Genomic DNA, 11750 nt, shown 5'->3' on the forward strand with positions numbered 1-11750 from the left:
CACCATTTCTCCTGGCCCAGCGGTACGTGTCCAAGCTTTGTAATACATTCAGCCCCGATGCCTAGAACCAGATACAGGCCCCAGTATGGGCAGGCTGCTGCGGCTCCTTTATGTAGGGGTTGGCTACACCCTGGGCTCAGTTCCCCACCAAACATGCAGTAATGGAGAATTACAGAGCAACTCCACTTAGGGTGCTATTACACATGCGCCGTTACGCTCAGGTAGTAGTGCTAATTATTATTGATAGATTATCCAAAGTATTTCCCTGGAAAACCCCTTTAAGGCGTCTTCTATGGTGACCTTTGGTGGCTGAGGTGCAGAGAAGCAGAGCATGCGGTGTTCTTTTTTTGTGGTCCCGAAATGCGCACGCAAAATACAGAAGTGTGAAGGAACCTATTGAAATCAATGAGTTCTATTCTAAGCGTATTGCGAGAGCAGAAGCCTTAACCCTTTCCAATCTACTGTCTGACCTATGAAGACATTATGATTTGAAGGCTGTACAGCTCCGATGTTGGCAGACGTCCGTCGGGGTTCTCTTACTGTATATTGCCAGCCTCTCTGCTGTCGGAGCCTATCCAACGTGTCACCTCATGCAGTACTGGCTTTAGCCAGCATATAGCGCCATTGTGTAACGGCAGAAAAAGAGTAAGCCCCCTAGGAAAACCAGGATAGAAATTGGATTGGAAAGGGTTAATACATATCTAAAGCAGCGCTGAAAAGGTGAACACAGATGAAAGACCTGCACACAGGCAACGCTTTTGTATTGCTTTTGTTTGCAAAGGAGAAGCGTCAAGAATCCAAGGCGAATAAGCTACGCCATATTTACACAGCCGATGGAGTCAAGGCAAAGATTATCGGGTGCGACTCGCATCACAGAGAAAACAATGGGCAAGGTGTTCCGAAGGGGAACACCAAGAAAGAACATGCTGATTTTTGGCCTCGCAGCGTTGCTCAAGTGAATAAGTTCATTCAAAAGAACGGAGTACATTTTTTTGCGTCTTGCCCGTGTGAATGTAGTCCAATGGCCCAGAAAAGGAAGGGGGGGGGTGGGGGGGGGGGGGGGAACAAAAAAAAACAAAAAAAACACACATTCGCAGGCTTGCATGTCTCTTTAATTAAACCTGATTGTAAGAAGCCGTGGGGTACTGCGGGCGTTAGCTGCAATATGGAGCAGCCATTTACAATCAGATTGCTTCTGAGGCCACACAAACTGCGCAATCTCAGCTGGTGCCAACATAGCTCGGCCGCATGGTGGCCAAAAAGCGTGAACACATTTCACTCCCATTTCACCTGCAGAGGATACAAGATTCAGCAGGACATACAAGGTATCCTCTTGGAATATGTTATGCAGTCTGCCAGCAGTTTCCATCCTGCCTTTCAGTAGTCTAGGAAAGCCGAGTGCCATCCGGCGAGTTGTGCTGAGATAGATGATTGGGAGAGTACTGCTGCATGTCTGGGCAGATCTCAGGCGGAGGAGACCGAGTCACAAATCCTTTGGGAGTTTTAAAGGCGTTTTCCCATCTAACATAGTGTGACACATAGATCTGCCAATCATGCTGGAACCCCAGCAATCTGGAGACTGAAGAGGACGAAGCGCTGGAGCAACACTGCATGACCTTGGTCTGTACACAACGGCCCCCTGGCCACCAGGGAAACGGAAAGAGTAACGGCAAGTTTTAAAACGCCACATGTCAGGCCAACTTATGAAAAGTTCTGATCGGTGAAGGGGGAAGGGGGAGAACCTCTGCTGACCGTTCAAATGAAAAGCCTGCAGCCCCCAACTGAGTGCGCCCCTTCGACTGCCTGTCTGCTCCACTCGGCAGATGATAGATCTCTATAGAAGTCTACGCACCCAACTTCAGCCGTCTAGAGGAGCCGACAGGCAGCCGAAGCAACACAGCGCTCAGTTGGGTGCTGCAGCCCCTTCACTCGATCAGTGGGGGTCTCGGCCACCTAACCCCACTGATCAAAACTGTTGATGTGTCACTGCAACACATCAGAAGTTTTTAAAAAGTGCAGTTACTCTTACGGCCCGTTTACACAGAACGATTATTAGTGGAAATAAAAAAAAAAAAAAAAGTGGTTGGATGGCGTGAATCTGAAAATAATCGATGAGTGTGATCACAGCCAGCGACAGAAGACAAAGTTTTCATTCATCGCTCAAGGGTATATTTTATATTAACCGCTCAGTCGGATGCAAGTCGCCACGTGTAAACAGCGATCGTTCAGCCGCTCCCAATCACTGACACAGGGCCCTGCCCACCGATCAAGGGATGAAAAGATGGAACGACTATCCGTGTGTGACCCGACGGCATCATAAAGCAAACAACTCTGTCATCGGTCGCTCGCTCCAATGATTCTTTGCTTCATGTAAAAGGGCCTTTAAAGGCGAGCAAACATCTTCAATAACGTTGGTTCAGCCGTCAGCCATTTCTCACCGCGCATGACACCTGGTTGGGGCGAGCGCTCACATGTTTTCCATGGGGAGAGTGGAGAAACCCCCAGCCGAGCAGCTCTGGAGGCGATGGCGTCATGCACATCGGTGGATGGGCAAGCCTTTCCCATTACAACATCACGCAGCCTGCGATGTGTCCGACGGTCCCATTGAAGACAATGGGAGATTCGTTCCAAGGCCGCGGAAAAAGTAGAAAACACCACCATTTTTTTTTACCCCGTTGCATCGCTGTAATGGAAAACAACGTTCATGTTTAGGACTCCATTCAATAAAAAGCAGTTTACTTTGTGTGAGAATGGCGCTGGTGTGCCCGCGGCCCTACAGAGGACCGGCTCCTACGGCTCCCATCACAGTAGTGTTTTTAGGTTCGGCAGGATTTCAATTATTTACGCCGGCAAGAATAAAGCAGTACAAGAACGCCAACAGAAACCCGATGGATCAAATTAGAAGCCAATTAGGTCAGTCAGGAAACAATGACAGACCAAGTCAGTCATTCCGTAACCTGTGCCATGCCTGCCAGCTTCTGCCCGCTCCCCCGGGCTACAGATTGTACCTGCATCCTAAGCTGGTTTCACACAAGCGAGAATCTCATGCGAGTTTTATGCGTTGCGAGACACACAAAACTGGCGCAAATACGAACTGCATTCTTGTGAATGAAGTCGTATAAATGAGCGATGCTGTGAAGAAAAAATTGCGCACATCCTATTTTTCTGTGTTCTTTGGAACGTAATGCCCACTGATTTCAATGGGAGCTTAAACACATCACATGGCTCTCGCAGGCCGTGCGATCTGAGGTTCACCATTGAAGTCAACGGGAAACACTTCTGATCTTCTATGGTGCGCGAGTCGCTCGTGTGTGTGACCCCGATCAAAAGAATAGGGGGTCATATTCGTGCATCTCACAACGCACAAATCTCACACGATTTTCTCAGCGTGCGAAAGCGGTCTAAGGTTGTTTTGCCACGGAATGAGGTGTCAGACCAACAGCTCATCCCAGCGATAACCTCCCCTCATAGCTAGCGAATGGCGGCGGAGCGAGTCGGGCATCGTTCCAGCCGCCACTCACAGTAAGCAGGCAGTCCTTTATAACAGATACTGCCTGTTTTCACGGAACGATCCGTCGTCTACTTTTCTGCAGTCGCCGCGTGCATTTATACTGAATGATAATCGCTCAGATGCTCGCCGGATCGCGGGAATCCGAACAATAATCGTTCCGTGTAAAAGTACCTTAAGGGCTCCTTCACATGACTGTGACTGCACACATTACACGCAGGGGATAGGACCCATTGATTTCATTGAGTTTGTGCTCAGATTTTTTTTTTGCGCAAGTGAAAAAAAAAAAAATGCAGCATGCTCTATTTTTCAGCACATTTGCGCACTTATGGTCCCCACAGAAGTCTATTTGAGGTGCACAAATACACAGCATGCTGCTCAAGTCTGTAAATAATAGAACACATCCGGAGCTCATTAGGCTAATTAGCCTTTTAAATCAGGGCGGGGGTGTATCGCCACCATGTGAACCGCTCCTGCGAGTGCAAAACGTACGGTAATATGCACCAATACACGTGCAAAAGTGCACCGTTCGCGGCAAATGCGTTGCGCTAAGGCGAGTGTTTATGCGCATACGCTTGTATGAAGGGGACCCAAGGCTCAGGGAACAATAGCAAGGTGGCCGTTACTGCAACTGGGGGCGAGCGCTACAGACGTCCAGGGAAGGACGTACCAGCCGGGTCCGTGGAAGAGAGGGGACTGAAGACTATCTGTGGTTGTACGCAAGACGTGTAAAAGCAAGGAGTCAAAAATGGCGGCCAGCAGGCACTGTACATCACTTTACACTGGAGAACGACCATCGCTCAAAAGAGCGAATCGTTCCATGTAAACACGGCCAACAAGCTGATGAGCGAGAAGTCATTCACTGGTTGCTTCCCTTCAGCTCACCTAAAAATAGTCACCGGCGGATTACTTGGTCTGGTGTAAACAGGTAGTCACCGTCTTTCTTCAACTAGCCAATGACTATGCAGGGGTGTGTGCACTCGCTCAGCATGCCCCTCCCCCAGCATTCTGATTGGTTCCTACTTTTTTTTTTTTAACCTTTTGCCCTCTGACTTAACACTCATTGGTTTTCAAAAACACGAATACGTGCAAGTAATCCTGGAGAGATCAGTCCCCTTCAAGGAAGCACTCACTGCTGCCACCTCTGGCTGGTGTCGGAATTTAAAGATACACTCACAAACCAGCCGGAGACGGCAGGAGTGAGTGTGCCATCAAAGGGCTTCTTCAGACAAGCATACGTGCAAATACGCTCGCCTCAGCGCAGTGTATTTACAATGAACGAGGCTGATTGGCGCACGTGTCTGCGCGTAGTACTGCCTGTTCACATCCACACCTGGCACGGCCGCTCTGGTTTAACCCCTTAAGGACCAGACACTTCTTAGGGATTTTACCCATGTGGCGGTTTTACTGCTCTATTTTTTTTCCTTTAGCTATCAAAATTATTTTTACTGCATTTTTTTTCCCGTGACAAATAGGACTATTTTTTTATATCTTTTTCACTGACTTTTTTTCCCCATTTTTTAGTTTTATTGGGGGTAAAAAGCTAAAAAAAAATCATTTTTAACATTTATATATTTTTTAAAATTATTTTTATATTTACACTAAAATAAAGTATGGGAATGGGTTCCTCTATTTGTTTCGGACGTTTTGATACATAGTATGCATGGTTTTGGTTCACAGGGCGCATACGGCGACTTTTTGTTGGCGTCTGCTTTGTGTTATTCTCTTTCTTATGTATGTATTGTTGTTTTATTCTGTTTTGTTTTACTTATTTATGTAATTGTGCTTTTTACTATCTACGTCCCCTATGACGTCATATAAGACCTTTGGGGGACATTCACATATTTTTTTTTCCTTTATTTGACACTTTCCCACTGTAGCTGGGGCATCCATAGGAGCCCTAGTTATAGGGGAAAGCAACCCCTCTAGTGACATTAGTCACCTGCAGAGCTGCCAGGGTCTAGTCTGACCCTCCAGCTCTGCAGTAGCAGGGAATCCTGGGAGGTCACATGACCCCCCGAGGCTCCCGTAGTGAAAGTACATGTTACTTTCACTTTGCCCATACAGTGCTCATTGAGCACTGTATATTGGGGAAGCAGAAGGCAGGAAGGGTTAAAAACCCCTCCTGCCTTCTGCTCCGGGTTATCAGCTGTCACTAACAGCTGATAAACTGTTCCTGCTCTGACTGATTGCAGAGGCAGAGAACTTAGAGCACTGCCATAATTTTACTATCGGCGGTGCTCTAAGCCCAGGACCAGCCGCCGTATATATACAGTGGCTGGTTCTAAATGGGTTAAAGGGCTATTTAGCCTAACGAGGCCCAGAGGTGTTCTTTTTTTATAGAGTTGTGTAGCATATGGCGTATTTGCGCACCTCCCATAGACTTCTATGGGGACCAGAAAGGGAAGAGAAAAAAATAAATAAAATCGCAGCGTGTCCTATATTTTCTCGCCCCCCAGAACGCACCGCCCGTTGTATTCAATGGGGCAGTAAACCCCGGCGCAAGCCGTGCGATGCGAAGTTTCCCATTGAGAACAATAGTGAACACCCTCCGGAGGATCGCTCCCGGACAGAACGCCTCGCAGTGAAGACCCATGTTGGCGGGCGCGATATCAGGTTTTTCGTCGCAATATTGCGCTCGCCCGTATGTAGGTAGCCGAAGTCGCCAACGATATTTCGGTCTGTGTAAACGCTCCTAGCGATTCATTCAGCAGCCGTGAACCTAAAAAAAAAGCCAACAATCGCTTGGGATAAGAGCACAAATAACAGCCGCCCGTACGCTTAGAGATCAAAGCTGCCTGTGGAAATCCACCCGTACCTAGAAGAAACCATCATGGCGAGCTGGGCCAGACAGAAAACGTGAAGACTACAATAAGAAAAGACGGCAGCTGCGAATCACTGCAATTAACGGGGTTGGAGAACTACGGCTACCTTCTTCCAACAACAGCGCCACACCTGTCCAACACATGACACTGCATCTCCGCTTCAGGGCTCAGTCACACGGGAGTCATTACTGGTTTTTGGGTTAACCGCCGTACTAAAATCCCGTTTATTTAAATTGCGCTTTTCAACCTGCGTAGAAAAAAACATTTGGAAAAAAAACCAAAAAACACTTGTATTTTGGCGCTTCATACGCACCATTACGGTCCAGGGCTGCATAAAATACGAGTACGTGCCAAATACCGCGCAGTGAGCCCCTACGTCAATAACGACAATACCAGGACCAACCGCGGACAGCTGTGGCTCCGTTTCTGGAAGAAGGCAGCCATGTTTTCCTACTCCTGCAGCGCCCCTTTGTTCGTCCTCTGGCATTCTTTACACGTAGCGGCGTGCCATAAGTGGTCGTCATGGGGACGGGGACAAACAGGAAGCCAAAAATTTCATGTTACACTTTTTCGTGCAGCAAGATATATGCGGTAAGCAGCGCCGGGGTATCCATGGCAACAGTGCGGCCGGGCCGGAGAGCCAATCAGAAGTTTGCGTCCGTTTACAATAGCGCGTAATATGGGATCACCATCCGCACGCTGCAGCGTTATTTACTCCCTCGCTAGATACAAAGAACAGCGCAGCGCGATAACGGACACGCCGTACCGTCCAATATGGCGGCGCACATATTCACAGCATTCCCTAAATGAAAGGTGGCAGCAATGATTAGGGTAAGAGGATGGCACCTCCCTGGGCACACAGCCCTCCCACGTGACTGGAGGTGGCGGTCAGGATGACAGGGCAGCCCCTCACCTCCTCGCTCTTTAGCACTTCTTTGAACTCCCTCTTGATCCTCTGCGCCGCGATATTCGCCATGTCTGCTCAGATGCCGATCCGCCTCGTCAATGGATGGAAGGTCGGGATGAGTCGCTCAGCGTGCTCGGTCTACCTGCGGTGATCTCCGGGTCCTGATTCCACAGCCTCCCCCGCCCCGGAGAACGAGCCCCCGACACAACACTGCACGGCAAAATGGTGGCCGGGGCATGCGCAGTACGGCGCTATGGGCCGCAGGAAGAACTTCCTGACAGGGCTCCGGGGGACGTCACGTGGGCAGGAACCAGGCACGTCATAGGCTGCTGCGCGCCGGCCTGATCACGTGACGTGCGGCGCTGACTCTGGAGAGAGACCTGTGTAAAGAAAAAAAAAAAAAAAGACTACGGCATGTAGTAGAAGGGGATGTCCCCAGCAGCCAATCAGATCACGGCTTATAGTGTGTCTCTGGCACTGGGAAGAATACAAGCTGCAATGTGATTGGTTGCCATGGGAAACCTTTTTCTGCTCCATTTTTCAGTTATTATATAAGATGCCTATTGTGTAGGCTTAGGTTAGCAGTTATGTTTCCAGCTTCTCTTTGCGCTGGGGACGGGTTTCACATAACTTTACGCGCACAGATATTTTAGACACAAATGACATGTTAGAATCCATATAATTTTTGCTTCCAATCCTGTTTAATGGGAACTCAGTTTTGTGGAATAAAGGGTTAAAGGGGGGCGTCTAACTTAAAAAAAAAAAACTAAGCATATAGGCACACTATAAAATAACAAAAAAGACAACACTAAGCCTACCTACACACGGGCGAGTGCGATCTTGGTCTAAGAAACACGATCCGATATTGTGCTTGTCAACATGTGTTTTACCCTCGGATGTGAGACGTTTTTCATGCAAAAACGCCACATATCGGGAAATCGCGATCCTCTGGCGCTTGTTTCACGTGCGTCAGAGGATTGGCAAGTGTTTCCCACTGTTTTTAATGGGAAGCATCGCATCGCATGGCGTGCAATGTATGTGACTGTCCCATTGAAAACAATGGACGATGCGTTCCGAGGGGCACGAAGAAATAGGACCCACAGTGATTTTTAAATCTAGTAGCATCGCTCTGAGGAAAAAAACATTCATGTGTATGACTCCACTCAAAAGAACGGAGTTCATATTCACGCGAGTTTTATGCGTATTGCAACGCACAGAGCTCGCACGAGATTCGCACTCGTGTGAATGTAGCCTTAGGCCTTCTTCATGCGCAATACGCAGCGAATAGAACCCATTGATTTCAATAGGCTCATTCACAGGCGCACATTTCGGTTGCGCAAAATAAAGATAGAGCATGCTATCTTTCTGTGTATTTGCACACAGAAGTCAATAGGGATGCGCAAATACGTGCGCTATGTGCATGGAGAGTGAAACACTGCGCAAGTCCGCTGGAAAGAGAGCACATCTGGAACTTATTAGACAAATTAAGCATTTCAAGTGATGCGTGTCTGTGTCCGACGTGCAAAAAAACGTGCAGCGGGCAGAAAAGTACAGTAAAATATGCCGACATGAGCACAAAAGCGTTGTTACTAGTGCAAAAGAGCTGTGCTAAGGTGTGCGCCATTGCGCTTACGCTTGTATGAAGCCGGCCTTACCTCACTTTTCCCCCCAGGAAATAGCGCAGCAGCTCTGTTGAAGATCCCACTGTTAGTACACAACGCAAGTCAGCTGACAGCTGCAGCCAATTAGAGGGCGCAGCATCAGCATTCCGAACTCTTAGCATAGTGGCGCCCTGGATGTGAGCGCTGATGCCAGGAAGACGAGCAATGACACTGAAAATGGACTCCCTCCCTAAATTCCTCTATTTGTTGCACACTCTCCCTTTCAGGCTACCTAGATCTTATTTTTTAACCCAGACATGTAGGAGTCATCCCTATACGCCGATCCTAAGTCCGGAAAAATGGGGAGGGTAAGGGAAAGACCTGGCGATCTACCCTGTAAAAACTTTGCCTCGTAAACCCTATGAAAGAGCTCTCAAATGATTCAGATATGGCATCCGATGGCAGCCCCCCCAGGCCAAAGGATTCTCTAAATAATACTTGGGAAGAGCAAGGTCTGAGTACAAGTAGTTGGGGTTTTCCTGATGACGCAGCTGGGGGAAAGCTCTCGGGAAGCCCAGCTGCTGACGCACCTCATGATGAAAGGACTGCGCTGTACCAAAGCTTACATACTGGCAACATCGAATGTACGTGGCATGAGTCTAGGGAATTTGGACATTGTATTCTTCGGATTAGCGAATTGCACTGGATAGGTAATGGATATTTTCAGTCCGATGACATCACATTGCACTATGCCGGACGCGAGGAAATCATGAGGAATGGAGTAGCCTTTATTACAAACAAGCAGACCTTAAAGCCAGTAGAAAGTTCTAGAACAATCAGTGACCGCATCATTGCTATTCGGATATTTGGTAAGCCAGTGAACATCTCAATCTTGCAGGTCTATGCCCCAACAACGGATGCCGATGAGGAAACCATTGAAAATTTTTATGCTGACGTCCAGAAAACTCTAAACGAAGCGGCAAAGAAGGACATCATTTATATCATGGGCGACTTCAATTCCAAAGTCGTCAGCCAGACTGAAGCAACCATCGCAGGAAGATTTGGGCTTGGTGAAAGAAATTAAACCTATGATCGCTTGGCACAGTTCTGCCAAGAAAATCGGCTCAAGATAGCAAACATGGTTTATGCAACCCAAACGCCGACTGTACACGTGGACATCTCATAATGGCCTCCATCAAAATCAGATTGATTACATCCTGTATAATCATCGTTGGCGAAGTTCAATCGTTGCAATAAACCTTTCCGGGCGCCAACTGCGGCACTGATCATGAACTCCTTGCAGCTAAGATCAAGATTAAATTCTGTAGCATTAAGAAAGGCTCTCCATTGAGAAAATTTGACACCTCTAAAATCCCCCAATCATACACTATTGAGGCAGCAAACCGATTCAGACTGCTTGACAGATCAGAAAAGCATCCAGAGGAACTACTGTAGTCCATGCTTATAGAAACAGCCAGTAAGCATCTCACCTATAAGAAGCAGAAAAAAGAACAATATTAGTTGTCCAAGCAAACCCTCAAAATAGCTGATAAAAGAAGAGCAACAAAGGCAGCCGGCAACAAAGACGAAGTACGGCAACTAAATGCTGATTTTCATTGAGCGGCAAGGAAAGATAAGGAAATGAGCTGGAATGAGCGTTGCAAAGCACTCGAAGCAGAAGCCATGAAAGGCCATATGCGGGGCCTATTCTCACAGGTCCAGATGGCCCAAAAACCTTTCATGGCATACAATGGCACAATCAAAGGCAAAAATGGGAAGGAGCTAAATGACCTAGAGAGTATCAAGGATATGTAGATGGAATACTCAGAGGAACTTTATGTCTACAACCACATACCTGCACCATTGAGTGAGGTGAAGTCTGTGGACTTAGGGCCTCTATTATGGAGTCAGAAGTGGTTATGGCAATGAAACAACTAGCCAAAAATAAAGCACCAGGCATAGATAACATACCGGCAGAGTTATTGCTGCCAGTAAGAGTGCAAACTATCACAGCGCTGTGCCAGGCATTATGGGCATCCATACAATGGCCACAGGACTGAAAAGATCTGTCTTCATCCCTCTATCGAAAAAAGGTGACTACCAGAATTGCTACTACCGAACAATAGCCCTAATTCTGCATGCAACCAAGATCCTTCTCAAAATTATACAGGAAAGGATGGGATCAGTAGATGATGCAGGCAGGATTCTGGCGAAGACGCGGCACCTGCCACCATATTACAAACCTGTGATGGACCATGGAAAAAGCTGGAAATTACCTAAAGAATATCTACATGTGCTTCAGCAATTAAATCAAGGCCTTTTACTGCGTCAACCATGACAAGCTATGGCACGCCCAACAAGGGCTAAGCTAATCAGCACATATAGTCAAGCTGCTAAAATCACTTTATACCAATCAAGAAGCCACTGTGAGAACACAGTATGGGGGGACAGATTGGTTCGGGGTCAGCAGAGGCGTCCGACAGGGCTGCATCCTCTGACCTAGACAAATTGGAAATCGGGGTGAAAATAGGTGGCAAAAACATCAACAGTCTGTGTTATGTGAATGATACAACTCTGCTTGCAGAAACAGAAGCCGGTCTGAAGCAGCTGATATGGAAGATTAAAACTGTAAGTGAAAAAATGGGCCTCTACCTGAATTTAAAGACTTACATAATGACAACCGCAAAAAATGGCCAAATTCAAATGAAAATTGACAATGAAGCTGCAGAATGTGTGCGAGACTTGAGATACTATGCAAGAGATAAAAGTAGGCTAGCATTGGGGTTAAGCGTGACACTGAACATGGAAACAATCTGAAAAAGTAGGGATATCAGCATAGCAACTAACGCGGAATAGGGCAAACCATCATATTACCCATAGCCATGTATGGATGTGAAAGCTGGACTGTG

At 47.4% G+C, this 11750-nt stretch overlaps 1 protein-coding gene across 1 annotated transcript in view; it reads right to left on the bottom strand.

Annotated features, from left to right (window-relative positions):
- Positions 1–7498, bottom strand: part of UBE2K (ubiquitin conjugating enzyme E2 K) — a 31302-nt gene extending 23804 nt beyond the window's left edge. Inside the window, exon 1 of the mRNA XM_066573174.1 lies at positions 7247–7498. Within this exon, the coding sequence (XP_066429271.1) occupies positions 7247–7309 (63 nt within the window). The 5' untranslated portion in view covers positions 7310–7498. The remainder of the gene's footprint in view (positions 1–7246) is intronic.
- Between the last annotated feature and the right edge of the window lie 4252 nt (positions 7499–11750).

This window comes from Eleutherodactylus coqui, chromosome 7 (assembly GCF_035609145.1).
Source record: "Eleutherodactylus coqui strain aEleCoq1 chromosome 7, aEleCoq1.hap1, whole genome shotgun sequence".
Classification (NCBI taxonomy): domain Eukaryota; kingdom Metazoa; phylum Chordata; class Amphibia; order Anura; family Eleutherodactylidae; genus Eleutherodactylus; species Eleutherodactylus coqui.